Source organism: Passer montanus, unplaced genomic scaffold, assembly GCF_014805655.1.
Source record: "Passer montanus isolate IOZ18808 unplaced genomic scaffold, ASM1480565v1 scaffold66, whole genome shotgun sequence".
NCBI lineage: Eukaryota > Metazoa > Chordata > Aves > Passeriformes > Passeridae > Passer > Passer montanus.
Window position 1 is genome coordinate 869137 of NW_024371704.1, and position 26647 is coordinate 895783.

General features: G+C 42.5%; 1 protein-coding gene across 3 annotated transcripts in view; it reads right to left on the bottom strand.

Annotated features, from left to right (window-relative positions):
- Positions 1 to 822: 822 nt before the first annotated feature.
- The window catches only part of SPAG16 (sperm associated antigen 16), a 360194-nt gene continuing 334369 nt past the window's right edge, over positions 823 to 26647 (bottom strand). For all 3 annotated transcript variants that reach the window (XM_039728694.1, XM_039728693.1, XM_039728695.1), the window contains one exon: positions 823 to 1232. In XM_039728694.1, coding sequence (XP_039584628.1) covers positions 1051 to 1232 — 182 coding nt within the window. In that variant the 3' untranslated portion in view covers positions 823 to 1050. The remainder of the gene's footprint in view (positions 1233 to 26647) is intronic.

Genomic DNA, 26647 nt, shown 5'->3' on the forward strand with positions numbered 1-26647 from the left:
AAAAAAAAAAGAAAAAAAAAAAGAAGAAGAGAGAAGAGCCGGGGGGGTAAAACCCAAAAAATAATGCAGGGGCGGGGCGCCCCCGCCCCGGCCGCTGCTCCGCCTGCCGCCGGCTGGGGCGACGGCTCCGCTCAGACCTGCCGGTCCCCTCAGATCCACCGGCTCCCGTCAGATCCACCGGCTGGAGCTCCCGTCAGGCCGGCTCTCTTCCATGCACCGGCTGCAGCTCCCCTCAGCCCGGTTCCCCTCAGATGCACCGGGTGGAACTCCCTTCAGCCCGGTTCCCCTCAGATCCACAGTCTGCAGCTCCATTCAGCCCGGTTCCCCTCAGATCAACCGGCTGCAGCTCCCCTCAGCCCGATTCCCCTCAGATCACAGCCTGCAGCTCCCCTCAGCCCGATTCCCCTCAGATGCACCAGCTGGAGCTCCCTTCAGCCCGGTTCCCTCAGATCCACAGTCTGCAGCTCCCTTCAGCCCGGTTCCCCTCAGATGCACCGGCTGGAGCTCTCCTCAGCCCGGTTGCCCTCAGCCCAGCCCCTCGGCCCCGCTGTCTCCTCAGATCCACCGGCTGGGGCTCCCCTCAGCCCGGCTGCCCTCGGATCCTCGGGCTGGGGGTTCTCTCAGCCCCTCCGCGCTCTCCAGCTCCGGCTCATTGCCGCTGCCCCGGCGGTGTCCGGGAAAACATCCCCCATGGCCGCATTGTGGAAACTTCGCCTCATCTTCCCACAGGCGGCTGCGCCGGGGAAGGGGCGCCCCGGCTCCTGTGGCTCGGGCTGCGCTACATTAAAAATCAATCTCCTTGCAATTCGGCTGCGCCGGCATTAGGCGTCATTGTAAAGCTGCTTCTCCAGAAACCACCAAAAGAGAGATTCTTGGTGTTGGGGAAAACACGGTGACAGCAGGAAGAGGGGAGTTTATTTGGATAAAATGCTAACTAATGCTGCGTTTGGGCGAACATTCCCCGAATAGCGCAAGCACGAGCTGTGAAGCTACAAACCCGCAGTGCTGCTGTCAGACCGCTCTTGTGGAAGGCGGCGGGGGCCACGCGTGTCACGGTGCCCAGGTCCAGAGGCAAACCCTGCCGTCGGCACCCGCGGACAGCAGGGAATCCTGGCTGTGGAAGCGCACGCAGCGCACCTCGACCCCGGGGCCGCGCAGGACGGAGAGCTGGCCCACGGCCACGGACAGCACCTTCACGGAGCCCTCGCTGCTGGCCACGGCCACCAGGTCACCTGAAACACACGGCAAAGGATCATCGAGGTTGGCAAAGGACACACGAGAGAGCGGCGCGGGAAGTTTTGAGATGTTGGCTTTAAAGAGACTCGCGTGTACTCCTGTTTTCTGAGATAAATTAACAGAAAGTTGGATGGATCAATAACAATGAGATTGGATTTTGGAGTGATTAGGCCAGTCTGGAGACCTCATGTTCTCCTCACAAGGAGCCTGGCTACTTGGACAGAATCACAGAATCTGCTGTGTTGGAAGGGACCCACAAGGATCATGGAGTCCAACTCATGGCCCTGCACAGGACACCGCAAGGGTCACACCATGTGCCCAAGGCTGTTGTCCGAACCTTTCTTGAACTCTGTCCGGTTTGGTGCTGTGACCATTCCCTGGGGAGCCTGTGCCAGTGCCCAACCACCCTCTGGAGGAAGAACCTTTCCCTAATATCCAACCTAAACCTCCCCTGACACAGCTTCAGGCCATTGCCACAGGTCCTGTCACTGGTCCCCACATCAGTGACAGGTCTGTCACTCATCAGAGATCAGTGTCTGCCCCTCCACTTCCCCTCACAAGGAAGTTGCAAACCCTGGTGAGTCCCCCCTCAGTCTCCTCCAGCTGAACAGACCAAGTGCCCTCAGTCACTCCTCAAGGCCCTTCACCATCATTGTTGCCCTTTGGATGTTCTCTGATAGCTTAATTTTTTTTTTATGTTACAGAGACCAAAACTGCACACAATACTCAAGGCGGGGCTTCCCCAGTGCAGACCAGAGCAGGACAATCATATCCATTATATTTGAATACAATTATTCAGGGACAGATTCTGAAACACAGACTGAGCACCAGAGGAGTAGATTCTCCCCTAATACCCGGAGGTATCAACATCAGACCATGCTTTTGACATTGCTTTTCTTGTACCACTCTAGGACATGAGGATATGAGTTTTCAGCTGAATTTCCAGAAGGTCGGGCATCTAACTGTACTGAGTGCTTGCTCCCTTATATCCTTATGGAAAAAAATGATATTTAAATCCTTAGTATAGAACAGTGTTTAACAGTAGAAAAAATAAAAGAAGACCTAAAAAAGGTTCTAAGGAGCTCTCAGGTTCCATGTGCTTTTTTGCAAATCAAATGGACTCAGTTTTCAACACTTTTAAGGAAGCAGAATGTGTTTATTATCTTCCTGCTTAAATAAAAGCACAGGTAATAGCTGGTAAGTGATATGTTTGAAGCGCCTCTTACTTACCCAGCCTCCAGATAAAGATTCTATTCTCCTTTAGAAATTAACTATAATAATAATGAGTTTCAGGTACAAAACAAAAAAAAAAGTCAATACATTAATTTCAAATCTGATGTGGTCCTAACAACAATGGGATCACCGTAGTGTCAATTGTGATCTTGGTCAAACACCTTTTTTCTATTTACAGCAAGTTCAATACACCCTGCAAGTGATTACAGCTCTTCTTATGTATCGAGATTTTCTCTCTGAAAGCAAAGACATCACCAGCAGAAGAATAATTGAAATTGACGTAGACCAAGTCCATCTGGCACCAAGGTCATAATTTTTGGGAAGATTATGAAAAACAGGAGACATTTTTCTATTTTTAGTAACTCAGGTTATTCACCAAATAGCCAGTGAGGACATACTGTCCAACAGACGTGAGCATGGAGGAATTTATCCCAGTTTTAACACTTTAGGGCCCTGGGTGTGCCTACGGGATGTACAGTTTATCCAGGGAATGTATCATCCCTCTGTTCAAACTAGGTCATAACAATGATGCTGTCTGTTCTGCTCATGAAGATCTGATGGCTTCATTTTGCCATTTATCAAAAGAAACACGTAGCCTCAAACAGCTTACAAATGCACTGAGAATATTTAACCACAACTTACGCTTAGTGTGGTCATGGATATTTGTGCAAGAATGGGAACTAGCAAGTAGAGCTAACCATGATAAATATGCCCTATTTGCAAACCTTTACAACTACCCGGCTTCTTCATCTAGAACAAAGCCTGACACAGCAAAGATCTGTAGGATGGATTAGAGTGTCCAAAGCAGCAGATGTGAATATTTATTATAAACTCTCCTCCAGCAAGTCTTTGCTGACAGAAGCATTGCATACGGATTGCACTTGCAGCGAGACTCTCCAGGCTGGATGACTTCTCCAGCAGCCAAACAAATGCCATTTTGCCTGCAGCCCTGACACCACAACAGCTGGGCAGGGGGTTAATGTCACTTCCAGCTTCTCAAAACCACTAATGAACCCACTTGTTACAGAGAGGGATAGGCAGGAGAAAAGGTCTGGACAGCTGCAGTCCACTTCCAGAAAGCAAGGGCAGGACAGAATGACAACTGAGAAAAAGCTTCAGCTCATTCACTCCCTGGGTTGAGCAGGGCCGGGGCAGGCCCCAACCCTGCATTTTTCTGCATGCTTTGCTAGGTAAGTCACATGCCTGAAGCAAAAGCATAGCAGTCATCCTGTCAGACCATGCCAGTATTCTGACAGTCCTGAGAATTGACAAAGCCAAGGGGAAAATAGAGAGGGTCAGTAAAAACCAGCCAGTTGGAGGGGCATTAGCATGCCACACTACCTCCATCACTGGCACTCACTGGGGGAAGGATGGAGGTGCACTTGGCAGCCCTGGTGAAGAATGATTCATTTCAGGAGTTTCTCCCTGGGTTAGGATGTGTTACTATCACTGACCATGCTACAGTCACCTCCTGGCGCAGTAGCAGCAGGATGCACAGGCAGATGTGTGTGAGGGGGAATGCACAAAATGACAACATCTCATTTCCCTCACCCTTTATGTCAACACAGATCTACGGGCTCATAACAATTTGCTCATTATAATGTAAATTTACTCCCTCCTTCCCTCCGAAAGGAGATGTTTCATTTTGGGAAGAGGGAACAAATTGTGTTTTATTGCTCTTTCAAAATTTTTTCCAATTAGGAAAGCAAACAAAAACTACTACATAATTGTGATGCAAGACTGTATTTTAATGAAGAATACTTACTTGTCACTAACAAAGGCACTTTGATATAACACTGGAGGAAGATAAAAGACTGAACAGAGGTTGTTCTTCATACCTTTGACCCAGCTGTCAGGTGGGGCTGGTCTATGCAAACTCACTGAACTGAGCAGTCAGGCTGATTTGCATTGAAATGAGTAGATTCTGCTTAGAAGATGCAAAGTCTCCAAGACTCTGACCTTAGATCTCACAGCCTCTGGATCTCCAGCTCACAAGGCTTCCAGAACCTGCTCTGGATCTGTGGGTGAACTTGGCAACTTGAGGAGATAAAGTGAAGCTTTGCTCTGCCTGGCCCCACGCCAATCCTGAGCTCAGCCTTCTCCCTCAACCTGGCAGACAAGGAGTGATGACAAAGCACATTGCCACCACAAGGAGACCCTTCAGCAGCATCCTTTGTACTGGTCACAACTGATTTGCTGTTGCCCATTGCTAAACACAGATACTAATTTTTCTGATTATGTCCTTAGAATAACATAAGTTCTGACCATCTGGACACTTGCTTCAGGAGGGATGTAGTGAGTTGGAAAAGGTAAAGAAAGGTAGCAAAGCCAATTAAAGGTACAAACAACTCCTGTGCAAGGAATCCTTGAGGGGATGACAGCTTAGCCAAGAAAAAAGCTCTGCATTAAAATGTACTTGGCTGATGGTGCTTACTCCGTGTGTAAACCTCAGGCTTCAGTCCTTCCTTGGGGATCCACAGAGAAACGTGGAGCCAAGCCAGACCCAGATCACCCACAGGGGATGGTGAAACAGGATTTCCATGAAAAATGTCTGTATCCCACCTCCCCTGGGAGCTGCGGGGCAGGCAGAATCTGGAATCTCTGGATGGTCACATTTCTGCTTGGACCAGACTGGATTTACTCTGGGGAATCACTGCAATTTCAGCTCTCTGTTTTCCCCAGAACTGGAGTTAAGTACTGCTGTGATTTCCAGTCCCAGTGTCCTACAGAGAAAAGCTCTGTTCTTGTCTCCAAACTGGCAATGCTCTTCCTTTTAGGCATTGATTAATTACAATGCAGTGCTGTTGTTTGGGTTGGAGATACATTTGTATTTAAAAAAATAAAAATCATCCATGCCCTTCTAGAAGAACTATTCCTGCTACTAAAACTGTACATTTACATTGTTTTGAGACAAGCACTGAACCCTAAATTTATTTAGTGCCTCAGAGACAATAATGTTTTAGTAATTTATTTTATTTATTTTTTTATTTTTTTTACTTTTAGAATACATACCCCACTCGGGAAAAGGGGGTAGTTAAAATTAATTATGTTGTATGCAAATCCGTTCTTGTACATTTTCCAAATGTACATAAAGTTATGGGTTTGATAAAGACCGTAGCCATAAAGTGCCAAAAGCAGGAATCTGGCAAAAATCCCACCAAATTTGCTGGAGTGTCCATACTGACCTAAACATGTGAGCTTAAAAGCAAAGTCATTGCATTCAGTGAGGCTCAGTTGTGTTAGATATAAGTAAGCAACCTGCTTTTTCTCATCTGCAAGGAACTTTGCATACCTATGGAAAGGAATCCTAAGGAACCAAAGCCCCTCCTGTGAATACAGTATGAAATCCATCTCCTAATTTGAACTGGTGGATAAATTTAAAATAGTGCAGGCGTGTTGAAGCAATCTAATTTGTTACTGCATTTCTTCAGAAGACAGAACTAGACAAGATTAATTTGCTGGGTTGATGGTTCCAAATTACTTGGGGTAAAAGGAACAAAACCTGTACTTGTCAAAAGACAGTTTGACAATTTATATTTCATAAGAGCCTAACAGAAATCACAGCCATGATTGCTGTCTTCCTTGTACAATGAAATTTTGAGTGAAACCTTGCCAGGACCACACTACACACTGCTTTACATGTCCAAACAGATGCAAACTGTGACAGTTTTGGAGCAAACCATCACTGCTCCTCCCTGGTGTGCCTTTTCATATGCCCATTAAAACATTAAACTTTTCTTTGGGCAAATTAATTTATTAATTCTGTAACATCCCATTGTCAAATACTCTGAAAAGTTCTGGTTTAGCCTGCCAGTACTTCATGTTTCTGGAGCAGTCAAGCAGCTTCAACGCTAATAAAATAGTGTTGTAACAAAAGTCACAAACTCCACAGCTCCCCAGGCACATCAGGCTGAGACATTCTTCCTGATAACTGGCACTGTTTGCTCGCTCCCAGGAACATTTTCATAGACTCAGCAGCTCAGGTGAAGTCTTCTGCTCAAAAATGGGGCAGAACAAGGACAGTGACAGATCAAAATGTCTCCTCTCTGCTCCAGCAGCTTCTCCTCTCAGAGACAACAGAGAAGTCGAGGAGCAGGATTTGGGCAGTTGTTTCTAGTAGAAGTACAGCAGTTACTTTAGACTTCCTTGCAAATAATTCTGATGTGATAACTTCCCCAGTTTAAAAATTACTTGCACTGCCTAACTGTAAGCAAAACATCCACCTTCAAAGACAAACCCAGCTATTTCTGGGTTTAAATGAAAAAGAAAAAAAACTTGCGTGGATTGAAGAAATTCTGTTTATCATAACTGCATACAGAAGCCTGAGACCATTCCTGATGGCAGAGATGAAATAACATATCAAAGAAAGAAAGCAAGAAAAGCTTTGATCGATAGGGAAATGGTTTTTATACACATCAGAACCAATTGAAAGAATTCTCTAGGATCAATTTAGACAGACAGAAATGCTTCTCAGCATTTATTACCTGTGGAGGGAATATTGATCCTATCCATTGATTTCTCCTGTGCATGTAGAGCAGCATCTGGTTTTGTTGTGTGGGTTTTTCCCAAAGAAAGATGACCCAAAGTGGAAGGTATCAAGAAACTACTTATATTTTAAGGACTTACACTAATGGTTCAACCAATGTCATTACTCAGAACTTTTAAACTCTGTTCAAGAATAGTCAGAATGTATTTTAGCTTAATTTTGGCACATGAGTGTTAGTCAATGGAATATATTCTAAGATAAGTGTGGTTTTTTGAACCTTACTTACCAAAGGCTTCCACTTCCTTACATTACACATTGCATCAGACATATTTTCTTCCCCACTCCCTTTTTAAAAGGAATGTCACTTCATGGTAATGTTACAAATTGCACAGCCCTAATGGATTATATTCCCTCTGAATTTAGGTCTTTTGTCATTACTGGAGCTGCAACCATTTGCATCTTCAGCAGGATCCCTCAGCCTGGAATTGGGCACCTCTCGAGTGAGGTGTGAAAGGTAAAAATACCCAGACCTTCCCTTCAGTAATTTGGCTAACACTTAATGTGCTTGCCTACATAAAAGTAAATGGAATATTTACAAGGGCTGCAAACTATGATTGCAGTGGCTGTAGATAAAATTCTTCATTACTGTCACACTGAGCAGAATGTTATTTACCAGGCAACTGATTTCAACATATGATAGATGGTGGACAATTTTTTTTTTGTTCTATAAACAGCTTTCAACAAATGTAACAACTATTTCTTGTACTCTATGTTTTGCTTAGGAATGCACTTTTTAGACATTATTATAAGTACTCCATTCTCAAATGTGAGTAAAACCTCCTAAATATTCTTGTGGAAAAAATGATGACACCCTTCCTCCCTTTGTCTTCACATGCTATGTAGATCTTTCAAGGGTCATGGCATAGAAGAATAATTTTGAGCAGTTTGTAATTCCCTTGAAGCAATTCACTAAATATTCTGAGTAATGAAGACCAAAAGGAAAGCTGGGAAAGAGAGAAGACGTCCAAGAATCTGCTGATACAGGTGTTTAATATACTGGTACCAAAATAAAATCCTTTTGTCATTCTCTCCAGAGACTTTTTTCTTTCCCCTTTCTCAGAAGTATTTAAATAGACATAGATTTGGCAAAGCATTTTAGGGAAAATTAGCTCATCTCAGAGTGCTCTCAAGCTCGTGACTCACCGCATGTGTGTGAAGTCATTCAACTCAGTGCAATCACGTTCTCAAATGAGGCAGGATCAGGACACCACAAACAGAGCCTTCACTGCAACAAGGACTTACAGCACAAGCTAAACCCACTCCTTGTTTGCCTTTCAGCAGGACAGCAACAGTCAGGCCTCCTGAACAGAAAGGCAGCTTTTTAGGCTGAGTAGGGCTACATGGTACAGGTGTCCTAGACCCAGGTAGCATAAAAAGGTAATAACAGGAAAGTCAGTGCAGAGAAGTTTCTCAGACAAATTATTCAGTAGAAATTTACAAAGGTGGAAAGCGATTCCCCTGGAACACAGAAAAACCTCAAACTACCCAAGCAGTGTGTTAGCAGAAATTCAATTATTCACGTCCTTAAAACTGCATGTGGAGATTTGGCCTGGCTGATAAATGAGTGTGGAGTGGGATGATGTGGCCTGATGCATTTCCCTCCAAAGAGTAAAGGCATGGAGTACTGTTTGGCTGATGGAAAAAGGGGACTTCTCTTAACTTCTTGCTCTGTGGAACTGTGACCTAGATGAAGGGGCATTATTCCTGGAGCTTAAACAGATCTCAGAACTTGACAAATCTTTTTCAAGCAAGAAATCACCAGAAAGTTACTCAGAGCAAAGAAAGCATTTATCTGATAGAAGAAAATCCTTTCTATAAAAGAACTTAAAGCCTTTTTATAAGGATTTCTAGACCCAAACCATTACTGTAAAGCTCCCTTTCAGCTGGACTTGAGCTTGTTTATATTACATTTTAGTTGGCCTTTTTGGTAGCATTTTGGATTTTTAAAGGAGCTTCAAAACAAAGTAAAAAGTATTAAAGCAGAAACTTTTGAAGCAGAGTCTTCAAGATGTCAAAACCTTTCTGGATGTGTTAATGAGGCATGTTAAATATATTTAAAATAATATCTTGAGCATAAAAGGAAAATACCTTCTTGTCTAGGACTGGGTTTTTTAAATGAAAATGTCTGTCAGAGCAGAATATTTTTATGCATATAATAGAAAGGCACTTGTCTAGCTTTCAGTGTTACCTAGAATACCTGTATGTGGGCACATGTGTAGGTCTGTGTTTCCAGGGGAATATACCTTGAGAAAAAAAAACGGTGGGGAAGGACCAAGCCATCCTGGCCAAAATCCTCGGATTGTTACCAAGTGCAGGACCTCAGGCTCACCGAGCTGCTCTGAAATCAAAAATCCCAAAAGGCAGCACTAAAGGGGAGGTGTTGGGTGACACTGCATCCACGGGGAGCTGCAGTAACAGGCTGGCTGAGAAGCTCCTGAGAAGGTGACACCAGTCCTGGTGCTGCTGCAGTTGTGCTCGTGCTGCTCAGGGCAACAACGTGACAAAAATGTCACAGTTTAAGGAAGCAACAGCGGAAAAGAGGAAAGATCAGTATCATCTGATGCTCTTCAAAAGGGAATAAATCACCATAAAATTATCTGCAGGAGTTGCCAAGCTGAACCTCTGCTTGCAAAGGAACTTTTTATGTGATGGCAAATGCTCCAGAGCATGGTTATGGTTCACATTCAGATCTTGTTCTGAACAACAAGTTTTTCTCTTCTCTTAAACTTACACATTGGAAGCAGCATGCCAAGTACTGTACTGCAAGTAACACTATCTCCAGAACACATCAGCTGTTTTCTTGGTGTTTCAAGAGTTGTACTTATATTAACTAAAAACTTTCATTAAGAAAAATAATACTTACTGATGGGCTAACTGAGAAAAATTAAGTCACAGCAAAATTTCTGTTACCACAAATTGAAAATTGTTCTAGTTCCTGCTAAAGTGAGGTCCCTGAATACAGATTTGGATGCACAAAACCACGCTTTCCTCTGAACTTCTTACTTGGCTGCAGCTGTATGTGTTTTAGGCATTAGTATGTCTCACTTTTAAGAATTCAGTGAAGTTGAGCAGTGTATAAAGAGATGAAAAATTCCAGGTGTGTAGGAACATAGCTCTGACTAATGGAAACACCGGTTTAAAAGCATCCAGAGAATAGAAGATAACCTTTGTGTTAATCCTCTGCTCCTTCTCCTTCCCCTACTTTGAGATGCCTGCAGTCCTTCAGTTAAAGCCTCCCTGATCCTCCTTCCCTTCTCAAGTGATAAGATGGATATGCTTGTGTTACAGGAGATGACACTGGGATATGAGCACTGATTTATTTTTCCCTGGGACAGCATATGCATCATTCTTTCCATTAACTTTAAGAGAATGACCAGCTCTGTAATCTCTTTCTGACATGGAATGGGATTCATCTCGTCTGACCCTGCCATCCCACAGTGGGTTCAGTTTATCCAGGCTCCTTCTGCAGCTGCCAGGGAGGAAAACTCCCTTTCCCTAGGAGCTCCCCTGCCTCTCTGGAACAGCAGGTGGCTGTGTCTGTGTGATGACTACAGAAGGACCTCCCCAGCTCCTCCTCAGACAGCTCAGGCAGGGTGACACTAAATCCCATGCAGGAGTTCCAAACAGGCACCTCAGAGACATTTTAAAAGAGAATTCCCTAACTTGCACTGCTCACAGATGTGTAAACCAGAGCATCTGCAAATGTACCTAGGCACCTGTATTCATCCAGGGGTTTAAATACCATTGAAAGCCAGACTTCCACAGGCAATGACCTCTATTAAACCCAAGTCTTATTCATTTGGTGCAACTCCCATGCTGTGGCAACAATCCATAATTTCAGTAGCATTTGATAGCAAAGCAGATCATGTGCATCGTCAACATTTTGTAACCCTATTAACTCTGAGATAATGGACTTGTCTCTGCTATATTTCTAAGCTTATTGGAATGGACTGTAATTAGCACTTCCTTTTTTTTAATACTAATCTCTTGACCCCCAGAGCCAGTTCTTACACCACAGCTAATAATGGCTGCAGGTGATCAAAGCCTGAGATGGAGGTGGGACACAGACCCAGAAGCCAAACTTCAGTTTACTTCCAGAGTCATGAAAACTACTGCTTCAGAGAAAAAGCACTTTTAAGGGAAGGTAATATTTATTTTTCTTTGCCTCAAAATGATCTGCTTATGTTTTTTTACCTCTGAATATGCTCCTTAAAGAGAGTTTCTGTGTCCTCATGAGCTCAGACCAGAGCAGCTCTGGATAAACATTGTGGATTCCTAATGCTTTTTGTACTTTTTGCACTCATTTGTCTTTCTAGCAAATAAACAGGAAACACTTCTGTTTTGTCCTTAAAGCTAGTTTCTTGTTATCATTATTATTTCAAGCTTAGAGGATGATCTAAAGTATGTGGATTCTGGTTTCTGTCAAGCCAAGTCCTTTGTTACATGATGCTCCTGGGACAGGGAGGCTCATGTGGGGAGGGTTAAAGCCCTGCTGAGGTGGCTGGGAAAGCCAGGCTTGGCTGTGCCTCCAGCTTAGCCTGAGGTTCCCTCCTGACTGTGCAGTGTCCCATCTGTTGTAGCTGTCTGGGCATCTTCTCTGGTGACTGCAAAGAGATGAGTGGCATAAAATGTGCTCTGCACATCAGCACTCTCCATTCACCCCATGGCTAGCTTGAGCAAACGATCTCATTTTTGGTGGTCAAATAGATGGGGCTCAATGCCACCCTTAATCTCAAACTTCAGATCTCCCAAATCAAGTTGGGGTTTTTTGTCTGTTTGTAAAACTTGCAGGAGAAAAAAAAATTGGAGATTTTAAATCTTAATCAGCGCAGCCTTCAGATGTTGCCTACACTGTCACGATGATACAAGTGAAGCAGCGTTGCAGAGTGGCTTTTATCTTTCTTCCACATTACAACTAAATAGTATTTCACCATGGTAGTAAAACCAGACAGACACACACACCAGAAGACTCTGAAAACAAAATAAACACCCCGAAGTAGAAAACTGGGCTTAATAATATCTTCTCCAAGTACAAGCTCAAGAGTCTCCCTTTAACTTAAGCACATTATTGTCAACAGTGGCATCTTTGTTCAGCTGCTCCCTTAAAAACACTCCTATTACTGTCATTCCTCAGCTTGTCATATTCACTGCCTTGACAGCACAAACACTGCGCTGTAAAATCTGTCAGAGGCCAGCTGATTTCCTACATCTTCTGACACTTGCAGGTCTTTAATATCAGGCTGTCAGAACACCTGAGAGAAAGGCGGGTGCTTCCCTGCTCAGGCTGTTACTGTGACTACCATCACACACACTTTAATCATTAGCCTTACACTACTGTGAAATCCTGACTTTTATGCCCTTGGAGTCCCATGCCAGACAACGCTGCTGGCATAAATCTATCGTAGAGGTTAGCTGGCTCACTAACCCATGGAGTTCTGTACCTAAAATGAAGTCTTTATGTCTTTATGTTTTACAAAGCTTATGTGGTGTTTTCTTAAACTTTCTTCTGTGACTTTTTTTTTTTTTTTCCAGAGGGGAGCTGTAGTAGGTGTAACAATTACTCAGTGACAGGCGTAGGTGAAAGTCATCTGCTTAAAATAAACCCCTCTGTGCCAGGACCCTTTTGTCTTTGAGTGTACTCATGGAGCAGATGAGCTTGGTGGGCAGTGAATTTTCTGTAATGCAAAACTCCTTTAATTCAATATTAAAATGAAACTGAGAGAATCAGAACAAGAGTAAATCAGGCCAGAACAGTCCCTGGCCTTTAACTGTTTATGGCACTCCCTTTACAGATGAGAGCATCTGTAATCCTGCTCCTGCTCAGCTGTTGTCCCCTAAGTGAGGATGAACTAAGTATTCCTGGGCAAATAATTATCCTGGGTAATCCTTATTTGGATACAGAGAAAAATAAATGAAGAGCTGTTAAAAAAAGATTTTATAGCCCCCAGATCAGGGTGCTGCTGAGATGTAGCTGTCTCTGCTGCTACCAACAGCCCAGCTGATCTCACGGTGTGACACAGTGCCACAGAAGCCACACGGGCAATGGATTTAGGAAGCTCCATTCCAAGAACCAAGAGTGTGGTAAGCAAAGCACGTAATTCCAGGTGGTATGAGTCAGGGAAGCCACCAGGAATGATGGATGAATGTTGTGTAGCTTTAAGTGACTGTATTGATGCTCCAAGGGTTTCTGCTCACAGAGAGGAGAACAAAAATTTAGGTCTTTAGTGCTTTAATTGCTAAAGAGCATGTGCTGCAGGAACCTAATAACTTTTTTGTGTGTGAATCCACGAACACCCCACAAGAGCATTACTGGAGAATCAACAGAGCTGTGGCTGAGGCAGAGGCAGGACAAGTTTGGAGATCAGTTCCAATAAGTGCCTTGCTGCCCAACAGCACAGTTCATTTAATTTCCCCAGGCCTCAGCTCTCTGTCTACATCAGAAATCTGAATCACCACTTTGTTCAGCTCATCTCTTTAGGCTGACTGGGCTGGGAACTCCTACAGCTTGTCCAGTCTCTGGGCATTCTTGAAAAAAATCCTAAATAATCACAGAACGGGTTGGGTTGGAAGGGACCTCAGAAGTGGTGTAAGGCAGCAGCAAGAAGTGGTGTAAGGCTCGGTGTGCACACAAGGCATGAGTGAGCCTTGGGGGATAACACACAGTATCTTCCCCTTGGGCTGCCAAATGTCCCTCCCCTGTCCTCAGGGCATGGCCAAGGCTGGGCAGGGAGCATGGGCTGGCTGCTCCTGCCTGGAATGGATGCTGCTGTGGGGGTGACAAACCCGTCTGCCATCACAGCATTTATGACACTAATGCTGAACCACTGGACAGCATCCAAAAAAAACCTGTGGTGAGGGAACAGACACAGCTAGGGAGTGCTGAAAAGGAATCCCCAGCTAATATAGCTCTGATGGTTTTGAGTCTACACAGAACATCTTGTAATACTACAGCTAAGTGATAGTTAAATAAACAACAAAGGTAATAATTGTAGGGTACTTCAGTCGCTTTGCAGATTTATGGTGCTTTGAAGGCAGCTCCTTGCAGTGCTCCCTGCCAAGGTTTTCAGTGGGGTTAACGCTTTTGACTCCTATGCTTTAAGTGTCTGAAAGATATAAATTGTGTTTCACTTGCTGTCCTGGACTGACTGGGATGTTGCTACTTTTATTCACAGCCAAAAAATATTTTTAATTCTTTATGGATTATTCATCCCTTGCCTCAGAAGCCAGCATAGGTCAAGTCTGAATGAGTTTGTCTCAGACACTGCAGACCAGCTCCTCTTTCAAGCCTAAGTCCATGACATGCAACGGTTTCCAAAATTAAAATGTCCTGCTAGACCCAAGTAGTTTCTGATATATTAGATTAAGATACAAAATCTAACTGTGAACCCCTTGAACTGTGTTCCTTTTCCTTGAACTTGCCATTTGCAATCCTACTGATTGCTTGGAGACATTAGTTGCTCTTTCCTGTGTTCACAGAGCCAGTTACACACAAAAATTGTGGTGGTAGAGCTCTTTGTAAGTCCAATCCATCCCCTTCCTAGGACTGCATCAGCATGGGTAGTTTAAATTATTTTCATTTAAATCCAGGTTACCAAAGCAGCCCTGTCAGATAGAGGCATTCACCTTTCTCATCTGCTGGATGACTCTGGCTAATACTTAGGCTGTCATGGTCTCCAAAAGAAGGAAGACTGCAATTCTGCTCCACCACCATATTATCTTTTCTCATTGCTTTTATATTTTGGCAAACCTGCAATGATAGGAGGTAATTCCAGCTTGTAAGATCTGAGAAGAATTGAATGCAAATCTCAATGCATAGCTTTCATATCTAAATATGTAATCTTCTGCAACCTCCCTGTCTGCTCCTGATTTACCCAAAAAGCTGGTGAATACTTTGCTATTTTCTCTTTCTTTTGAAACACAGGCTTTGCTCTAATAGCTCTTTTCCTTTTCCAGCAATAATTTTCCTTCCTCTTGTACTGAAGCCCAGCACCTACCTGCAGATGTTGTTCTCATTCTAGCCTGATTCTTCTATGTCCTCTTCTACACCCGTCCAGTTCTTTACTCCACACTCATTCTTCACTTCCTCACCAGTTCCTCAGGTGGTCCCATGGCCATCCATCCATCCCATCCCATCCCATCCCATCCCATCCCATCCCATCCCATCCCATCCCATCCCATCCCATCCTTTTCCCCACTTCCAGCTCTGCACTAAACCTGCTCTTCTCCTGACACATTTCCAACTTGAAGCACTGGTTGGAACTTTTTTTTTTGTGATTTACATATTCTTTTGATGATTTCCCAATAAAACCTTTGTCATTTAGCTTTCTAACCAGCATATCAATACAGCCAGGCTCCTGTAACTTCTGGATTACTAAATCATCTACATCACTATCCTGATGAGTCAAAAAATGATGGTATGGAAAATCACTTAGAAATTCCATCCTCCACAAAATTTTAAATGCCTTCTGTATTATTCTTAATTAGTAAGTTGCTTAATAATACTGTCCTGACACAGTCCTGTGAGGAATTATAGGAATTAACCTGAGCTGTTACTAGGCACAATTTTCCTTGTCAGAACACGAGCCTCACTCTCACAGTGCCACGTGTTTTGGGCCAGCACAGTCACAGCTCCTGGCCAAGAAAAGCTTTGGCTCCATGGTGGGACTGAATTACCAGCCATGCCTCACCACAGAAACTTCAGCTTTGCCTTTCTTCTTCATTTATACACAAAGAATTCAAACAATGGTGTTAGGGCAGAATCCCAGTTCTTATTTTGTGTACAGGGAAAGCTGGGGTTACGTTGTGTTCCTCCACATTGGGAGAGCTTTTTGCTCTAAGTATGACCTTGTACTCCTGTGACTCTATCCCCATGGACAGAGATCTCTCTGTACCTTCACGTGAATGGATGATTCCCTAATATTGTTAATGTTTGTTATTAACTTTTAATAACCTCCACCATTCAATTAATTTGAAATTTCCATTAGACAATTGTGTCTGTTCTTTCTTTCCACTGTGAGTCCAGATCTTTGAGTTAAAGCTGCAAATGGATGCAGCTTCAATAAATGATGTTTATTTTAAAATGGGGCTCCCATCTGGTTCTAGAGCTTCTCAAAAGCTGGAAATGCTCAACTGAATTTCTGATTGCAGCAACTACTGAAGGGAAAAGCCAGGCTCCACTTTCATTTCCAACCTCTCTCTGAGTCTCATTATCCATCTATCTGTCTGTCCGTCTGTCCGTGTATATGTATCTCCACAGGTTTGCTTCAGACTCAGTCCTGATTTCTTTATGTAATACATTTGCCAGGGAGTTGGTCAGATTTCACAAGAGCTTTAGCAACATAACCAAGCAACCATGCCAGGCTGCATAAATGGAATTTCAGCAAGTACTTCTGAACAGAACCTCTTCACCAAATTGTTTTTCTGTAATTGAAAAATGTCTTTCAAATGGAACCACTTAGCATAGCTCTGAACTCCATCCAGGATGGTCATAAACTGCTGCTCACTGGCTAAGGGCCAAGACTTTAACATCAGATACAAATGCAGGAGCAGATGCCCATACTGCCAACACCGAAATCTGGCCTCATGAGCTCCATTTTAAAGGGTTTGTTTCTTTGTTCTCATTTCTGCCTGTAAAATCAAGGAATGCAATGAAAGCAGAGCTCAAACGAAATATTCTTTGGGAAAATTCAGCATGAAAACTCTCTCCAAACCAGGCTTCTGCTCTGCCTCAACCTTATCCCAAATAACACAAATAACTTGTGATGGAGCCTTCTCCAAAATTCCATATTCTTTATGAGCAATATAAGAAATATATACTGAGGTGAGGAACCTCAGTATCAGCTTCAATTATTTTCACCAAACCATCCCACATAAACATAATTTCAGCATTTCTTCCCTGATGTCTGTAGTGAATCACCTTTAGCTTCTCGCTGCATCCATTTCAATAGTCTCCATTCCCCAGCTACAGCAATTCAAACTTTTTTCTCCCAAGACATCTTACTCCTTTAGGTATTTCATCCTTTCCATTCCACCTGTTTAGCTTTCAGTGTCTCATTTCCTGATTCACCCAGCACTTTTTACACCCAAAAGCTCAACAACCCAAATATTGATGCTTTCTGCAAAACACAGAAGACTTGAATGAGATCAGTTAAAACCACTGATGTCAAATATAACGTTTAATGTTCCTCCTGCTCTTGGTAATGGCTGTTGGGAGAACAGCCTTTCATGGGACTTGCTGCAAATTCAGCCATTTGAACAGCACAGACACTGCAGTGGATTCACATATGTCAGTAATGAATTAAGAAGGCAAGAGAGAGGGGAAAAATGCCTCTTGTATCAAACGGATTGTTCTTGTTTTAGCCCAACACCTCTGTAGGCAGCTGCTGTACCACAACCTTTACCTTCACTCCATGCTCGTTCCTGAAGTGCAATTCAGGCTCTCAGAATTACCAAAGTCTCAGCTTCTGCTTAAAGCTGTTTCCATTTGGCATCCAGCCCTCAATTAAATTTCTAGTATGTATAATGTATTTCTAGTATATATATATATATAATATTTTAGTGCATATATTATATTTCTATGCCCCAGTCCCATTCCACGAGCAATGCTTCCTTGGAAAGATGAACCACTGGCCTGTCCTGGACAACAAACAAACAAACAAACAAACAAACAAACAAACAAAGGACTTTGGTGCCTTGCAGCTGGTAATCAAGTAGGAAAGAAATGGAAGTTCCAAAAAGGGATCCAGCCTAAGGAAAATCCTAATTCCTGTATTTACTGCAGCTTTTCCTGAGCTAGTATGTCTGGGATAACAAGGATGAGAATTCCAACAGACAGATGATAATGACTAGAAATAATTGGATATTATCTGTTTCTCTATCCCTATGTTGAAGTAGTTTGTTTCCTACAATTTTGGTTTTGCATCACAATAGATCACTGGAAAATTACTGATTAAATCTGAGGTCTTAAAGACATTAAGTATTTGTAATATCTAGTATGAGAAAATAATTTAACTCTTAGAGTCTACTGATTAACATATAATTCATGTGATTCCTTTTATTGTTAGAAATACAGTTTAATTTAAAGATAATCTTCTAATCCACTGTATTAAAAAGCAATTATGGCAAGAGTGCATTAACGAAGAATCAGTTGCCAGAGACAAAACAGCTTCAGGACTTTATTAAAACATACTCATGTGGAGGTAACTTAAAAACTGGGGAGGGCATCACTTAATCCACTTAATTATTTAATGCAACAGGATTTAATTTGCTAATGAAATTAATGAAATTGTTGGACACTGAACACAGGCTGGATTATGCACGCCCACTCTGGCATCACAGATACTCCTCCCTCTGTTTGCAGACACTGGGGGTGAGGGGGTTGTGTGCAGCATCAACACTGAGAAAGGCTTCCCAGAAACCTTTGAAATGGAATTTAGAAACTGAGATGCAGGAGGAAGAAGCATTTGTAATCAACCTATCCTGTGCACAACACCACAAAGCTTCTGCACGTGCCTCTGGCCTGTATGGGATGCACTGATACATTTAAGGAAAGGTGGAATCCTTAAGTATAAAGTTTTAGACAGAAGGGTAGCATCTCTGCTCAATTAAGGAAACCAGGGGAAAAAAACCAAAAGAGAAGCCCACACAGACTGAACTCCATTGTTTTGGATGCTAAAGAGAGATTCTACTTAAAAATTAAAATCACATTTTCCCTTGGTACCAAATATCAATAATTCAAATACTTAAGTCAGCAAAAACGGTAGAGTATTGGATCTGCATGAACAGAAGAAGTCAATGGCACATTCAGGATTAGAACTTGAATCTGTTTCTCAGAACATCTCTTTTTGAAATTCTCTTTGTGCTACATGGATCAGTTCCCATCACTCTGGCTGCCTCAATAGGATGTGTAGAGTAAGACTTTAATTCCCCTGAAAGACCCAGGCATATTACAAATTATTAGCAACCTCCACTGCCTGTGTATGAAATTCATATACCTACTTGTCTTCTGCACAATTGTATTTCAATCTTGATTTCATTGGTAACTGTTCTGTATTTGGATTAATTATTTAGTGAAAATGAACATCACCATGTGTGGCAAAGATGAAAAGTTTACCAATGTAAAGTAGAATTCCTTTTCAGAGGGAATTGTACTCACTGCCTCTCTGAGTGTACTATGAATGCACGCATGATTAACTGAAGTTCTTCACCTCTGTCTGAAGGAAACCAAATGCCCCCTTTTTGCTGTCTTCAAGCTGCAAGCTTTAGGTGCTCTGAAAACAGATTATGGCCCCTGCAGCTTTATATTATTTATTGATATTACCTGCATCCTGCTAATCTGCCCCACACAAAGAGAAAAGCTTCCTTGTTTCAAAGTCAGATTTTTCTGGAGAGCTGATTCCAGATTGTTTAAAAGTCTGCTAAGTTTGAAATATGACAATAATTAAAAGAAATGCAGCCTGAGTAGAGGTTTATTCATCGACAGTAATGATTGTTTCTTAAACTTCAGCTCACTGTGGTTTTATAGCAAGGACAAACATAGAAACCTAAAACCGTCTCATATGAACCTGGTTTTAATTGGGCTTGCTCTTTCACAATTGAAAAAAACCAAAACAAATTACAGGCAATATTAAAAAAAAATAAACCACGATTAAGTGAGTTGAGGCTACATGGGGGTTGAGCAGGAAACAGCAAGAAGAGAAGCAGGACTGCAATGGGAGATATCCCTTACTGGATGAAACCAGCTATTTTTTTTCTTGGTGGATGCCCCACAACATTGTGGCTGTGAACACCTAACACCTAAGGATGTCAAAAAATTTAAGCAATTAAACATGAAAAAAGAGAAAGAGTAGTTGATGAGAAGTGTTTGTAGGAGGAGGAACAACCGACTGGTTCAAAATAACCAGGTGGGAAGTGGAGGGGGAACAGGGCAAGCTCTGTGTAGGTGGACCCAAAATGGACCCCAAATTCTTGGTACAATTTCTTTTGCTGCCTGTGGGACTCACTGGGTGGGGAGCACGGTCAGTGAAAATAGGAATGTCATTACTCTCTGCTTTTGCATTTTTAATGGTGTAGCTGCTGTCCATGGTGTGATCACCTATCTCATCTCTTCCCTTCCTTGCCTCTTTTCTCCCTCTGTCTGCTGTGTGAAAATCACCACCACGGAAGAAGATTTGGAGTGAGCAGCAGCAGCAGCAGAGGATTTATGGAATGGCTGAGCTCTGGGGTGGTGTCAGACTGAAATGTTACTGGTTCATGGCTCATACAACCAGCCACTTGCAGAAGCAGAGAGTGCTCTGCTGACCATGTGCCTGGGAACAGCCCAGGGAATGTGCCACAGGGCAAGGGAGAAGAAAGAGCCAAATGACAGTCCCTGCAATCACCCATGGATGACAGAGCACTGGGAATCCTCCAGAGACAATGGATAATGCCCACTGCCTTGCATTTCTGGAATGGAATTAGAAATTGCATTTCTGCTGATAGGTACTAAGCATTAGAAAAGCAGCTAAGCAGAATTTCCAGAGTTAGGAAAAGCAGCTTCCCAAGTAAGCACAATGATACCCTGAGATGAACTGTGGATGACTTTGCCATATGTTCTTGCCATCGCTTCAGATGTCAGCATTCCATTTCCCTCCCATCTCTTCTGTGATTTCAAGACAAAACAAAGCCAAGGCAATGTTGTGAACACATCCAGCTAGCTTAAAGAAAAGAGATTTTCTCATCCTGTTTGTGTGTGACTGAATTTGAGCTGCATTTCTGTTGCCTTGTTTGCACAGTCTGGTGCCAGCCTGGGAAGTTACCAATACTTCTAAGGAAGAGTTACTCATTTAGCAGAACAGGTAATTCACTGCCAAGCTGAACTGCTCAGGCAAATTCCCTGCAGTAGCCAAGCTTCTGCTTCTCATATGCTTACGCAGCTTATCTGTTACTCTTTGAAATCCACACATGAATCTCTCCCTGCATTCTCACCTATGGCTGCATTCCAAAATTTTGACATCAGAGGCAAATACCAAAATTGAGTCCTCCAAGTCAGCTCTCTCTGCTCCCACTACTGTTGAGCTCCAGATTTCTGATCTTAGAACCTGAAGGGGAATAAATATATGGCTCATATTTGATTTATTTCTCTGTTATTAAATCTTGCTTGAGCTTCACCCAGGTACAAGCCACAGTGTGAACTTATTTCATGCCACAATGGATCATGTCATCAAAAGTCATCATTCCCACTGGAAATTCTGCAGTTGCTTGCAGGCTTGGGAGCATATGATACTCCTGACTCCAGATTCTGTGATGGGAATGAAATTCATTGTAAGCTGGTAATTACATCTGGTCCTATCTGTGAAGATACAGGTGCTCAGAGACAAGCATGTCAATACTCTGTGTTTATAGTTTTGCAAGATAGGAGAAATTCAATTTTATTCAGCTGTTTCCCAGTTTCTGCAACTATGTATCAGCAGAAGTTCTTTCACTTTTTATTTTAAAGATAAATTGCTTGGTGCACTATCGAGGATACTTATAATTTAAGAATAGAACCTATTAGGCTGTCACTCTTCCAGAGACACAGACCTTCAAGAGTCTGAAGAAGCAGTCTTTATGTGACAGTGTAATAAGGATGTCAGGCCCCCTCCCTCCTCCCCCAGCCTTCTTGAACGACACTTTCCCCAGCAGGGAAAATTAATACACTTCAAAAGTTACAACGGGCCGGAAAACACACATCAGCCATCAGCATGATTTCCTAAAATGAAGCAGTGTGGAAACCACATTCTTAATCAACTTTCATAAACCAGCTCTCTTCCTTCTGCTGAAAAAAAAAAATAAATAAATGCTTCATAATGCTTTCAGTGTGTTGCATTAGATTTGCTAGTGAAGTGTGGAATATTTTTCTTCTTATGTTATTAAATTTCAAAGACACGCTCCTTAGGGCTTGTCTGAAGTCTGTCATCTGTGCTGCAAGTTAAGACTCTTAACAGCTGGACAGCCCCATCCTCCCCTTGGATCCCACAGCAAATCCACCCAAATGGCAGCCCCTGTCCTGGATGCAGGCTTTCAGCAGCGTGCCAGGAGTGCTCTCATTTCATCTCGGCTCAGCTGGCCCGTGTCACCCCTGTCAGGTGTCACTGTCACACAGGGGTGCCTCAGTGGGGCTGGGGCACAGCCAGGAGTGGCTGGTGCATCACAAAGGGTGGAAAACAGAAGAAAAGCCAGGGAATTTAACTATGGCAAAATAATCAGAGGAAGGAAAAGAGAGCAAATACAGAGAAAAGGGAGATTAATATAAATGAGAGGAAGATGACAAAGGATTAAGGAATATGAATCAAGAAAATATTATGTCAACTGGAAAAGCAAACACCCTAGGAAAACAAATTCAGATAAGAGGAAACAATATGAAACAAACCCAGCAGATTCAACTATAAAATAAGAAGTGAGGTATCATGATTGATGTTCTCCTCCCTGCCAGAATCTTTTGTACCTTTTTTCTAAGGGTGTGCAGAGAGCTGCATATGCAGGGCTGCCCATCAGGGGGAAACAAGACAAACACGAGTTCAGGGACAAAAGGGTAAGACTTTGTGAAGGTGGGAAGCTTCACTTTCAACCTCAATACAAGTTCAAAGTAGAGAACAAGCTGAAAACAGATGTCCTTGACAATGTTCATGGCAGCAAAAAGGGAACATATGCAAAGCCCCTTGATGTTAATCTCACTGACCTGCCTGTGATCAGGGAAATATTAAAACTTTACCTGGCAAACCATTTCCCCCATTAGCACCAGGCATGTGACGGAGAATAAAAAATGAGTTAGGAAATCCATGAACAATCCATGAGTCCAGAACTATATCCAGGACATGCAATGAAAGAGCTGAACTGTGAGTTTTGCAAGTGAAACAGGAAGGTCTAGAATGGTGTTAGAGTAAATAAACCCGAGTTACAACATCCCAGAGCCAACCCAGTGGAACAAGACAACTGCAGCATCCTCTAAGGGCTTTAAAATCCCTCTGACTGAAGCAGGGCTGTCACTTGCAGGCGTTTCAGAGGAACTGATCAGTCACAGGGAAAACAAACCCTGGTTCTGCACCGTGTCTGCCACTGAGGAGGCAACTGGTGGTCGGCAGCAGTTTACAGCCCTGCCAGTTTCCTGATTAGCTCCCTTAGAAATAAAACAAGCACAGATGACAGATGATGATGTCCCTATCACTGAGCAATAGTTTTTGCTACACAAATCATGTTATTTTCTGGTTAGAGGAGGCAGTGTGGTTATATCATTAAAGGAATTGCTGACAGCTTCTGCTATTAATGGTCCCACATGTGCCTCCTGCCATCTGTGATGGGCAAACCACAGAAGCAGGCAATGATTGGCTTCCTGAACTACACTTAATGAAAAAGCAGATTTTTTTTTTCAAGCACAGATCTGTTTCTCAGTGGCCCTTAAGAAAGCTCTTGATATAAGTCATCTGCTTTGTAAAATGTGGTAATTTCACAGGGAAGAGCCATGAATTTAAGGAATACCTAAGTTTGCACTTATGAACATATTTTCATTATAAGCAAGTTTGGTGGGAATTGCCTTTGCTGGCAGGACAATAAACCAGAAGCAGGGGGGTTTGGCAACCTGACTCTGAGGCAATGCTGTGTCAGTTTGTGATGGGGTGCAGTCTCTGTTCATTTTGCTGTAACTGCAGCTGAGGGGGTTAAACACTGCTAGGGTTAAACATTTTGATTACTTTGATTTTGTTTTGCAATTTCAGTGTGCTTTTATTTTTTCCTAGAAGGGTATGTTAGTCAACCAAGTTGGGGCTACAATGGCAGTCCTAGATTTCTTGCATCAGCTGTTCAAAAATTTCAAAGAATCATCTTGAAAAACAGAGCAAGCTGAAAAATGGCTTGGTTGCTTTGTGGGTTTTTTTAAAATAAATCAACAGAAACCAACTGACTTAGTGCCTGATGATTACTATGAGCATTTCTGCAAGCACAGTGAAAGGGAAAAAGCCATACAGGACTGAATTTCACCAACTGGTCAAGTGCCAGCAAAGGTGGCTTTGCTGGCAGGCAAGTTAGATCTCCAATTTATCCAACATCATGAACACATATTTCCTTTTATTTTAAACTGAAATTATAATCTATTTCTGAATAAAAAAGTTTCTCAGTCCTCTAATATACAGTCCACACACATTTATAAAGCTGTAAAAGGGCTGTAATGAGGTTCCAGTCATGCTAAAAATTGTGTCTTTATTGAAGTCTTCAGGTGCAGCACTGCAAGCTGGATTTGCATCTGCTTTGACTGTTCTCAGAACAAGCATTAAAGAAACTTGCTCTGGAATAGAAACAGATGAATGTCAAACTTTTCTTAAATAAAGAGGAAGGGAGTCTTTGAAAGTGAAGACAAAGAAAGTTGTCCATTTTCCCCCCTTCTCAAGCAAACAATGCAAATAGAAATATTTTTCTCTGCTTATGATGGAAGGATAAAAACATCTCTTTAGGGTCAAGTACAGGACACAAAAGTGATGTGCTGATGTTGCAGGAAATCCTGCCATCAGTTGGAACAGCCAGCACACAAAAGACAGATCTTTCCTTGAATTACATTATGCTATTCATTTTTCAAAGAAAAGTTAGGGGGGCAAGACTTGCTGTGAAAAAAACCCATAAGCTGTAAACAGGTTTTGTACTGATAGACTCTGACCCAGGAGAGAGCAGAAAGCAAGGTGGGTGAGGAACAGGAAAGGCAACATAGCTGTAAATGTTCCCTGAAAGAAGCTCAATCTACACTTCTACCACAGCATTTGCATACCATGTTATTTTCATCATGAGTAATTACTGAGAAACAAAAGCTACTCGTGGCAGGATAAGAACTGTCCTAAAGAAATCAGTAAAACCATCAGGTGCTGTCTATTAAGACCAGATTTAAGAGGGTCATACTTTTAATTTTAATATTGCCAGCATAAAAAATAATTTAATGCAACAGAGCCCACCTTTTATTTAGACAGTTACCATACTGGATTAGTATCATAGTAAAAAGAAAAAAAGAAGGTCAATATCTGCATTAAATATTTCCAGTGCTGTATTAATTTAAAAGTGCTCATGCTCAGCCCATCCTGGGGGAGGGGAGGAATCTTTGGGGTGGATCTTTGATTTGAGGACTGAGTCATAAGATCCCAGAAGGGTTTGGGTTGGAAAGGACCTTAAAGCTCATCTCGTTCTGCCTGCTGCCATTGGCAGGGGCACCTCACACTGCACCAGGTTGCTCCAAACCCTGTCCAACCTGGCAGCAGATAAGATGTCTTGTGCTCTCCCAGGAGGATCCCTGGGCTTGGAACCTCATCCCAGGGACTCAGTGATGAGCAGATGTGATCCCATCTCATGTCCATGTGCAGAGACTCAGTTCTCCATCAGCACACCGATCTTCAGCAGGGTCACACCAGGGGAACTAAGAGAAGAATCCACCCCCGATCCCTCTCTTGTGTGTCTCAGCTCTCATCTGGAGCCTCACAGACGTGGATCAGAAAGCCAAGGCTTTCCTGCCAAGGGAAAATGGCCAAGTGCTGCTGCACAGCCAGTGCTTTGCCATGAGATCCTCCTTACAAGCACCAGAAGTGGCAGAGCACCACTGTATGCTGGATTTTGGCTTCTTTTTTTTACTTCTGTTAAGTTTAGGATTGAAGGTACTTGAGATGGTATTTCACATTTAGGCTCAGATGTTTATTTTTTCTTAGCTATGTTACAGTCTTACAGTAGTGAGTCCTGCAGTATTTCACTAATAAGGCACAAAATGGTTAACTACCTTTTGTTACAAGGTTTTTAAAGGTTAAACTATCTAATTAAGAAATGACACTTAAATTATTTTTACTTTTAACTCAATAACTAATCACTCGAAGTCCACGATGCAGACTTTACTGTCTAATTACAAGATACCACCCAAACCCATGAAGAAGGTAATAAAGAAGAGTTATAAGACAGAAGCTAGTCTATCTTGTTTCATATATATTACTATATTCTAAAACTTTGAACTTAAGTTTTCTGCCTTGTGATATTATACATTTCAACTAGATACTTGTAATCTCAGTGCTATTGATCAATTTTGGAAGCCTATTCTGTGGCTCCAGGTCAAATGTAGGGTTTTTTTGAGGGTCAGAGTCTGTCAGCACAGAAAGTCTAAAACTTTTAGAGTCTAGAACCCCAACTGCAGAGGAGATAAGGGAGAGATCAAGTTTGTGCATATTCTCCTTCATTTACATTAAGTAACTTTATATCTGAGCAGAAAGCTGGCTGCAGAATACTTGGGGAAAAAAAATCACCAAAAGGCAGATTTGCTCACAGTTCTCATCTTGATGTCCTTTTGCACACAAAATTCCCACTAACTTGTGCATTTGAAACAGGATTCTACACAAATTTGCCCAGCATCCTCAATGTATATTTATTTAGATAGCAGCATAAAAACCAGTCAGTCACTGCACACTGCTCTGTGAAGACACCTCAACAACAGAACCCAAATTCTTTTGATATTTGAAGTTTTGTGTCCACACTGGGAGAGTGGGAGGTTTCACAGGGAATTCTGAGCTATTATTACTGCCAGGTAGATAGGGGGATGGGACTAGATGATGTTTAAAGTCCCCACAAACCATTCTGTGATCCAGCCATCCATCCAAATATTCC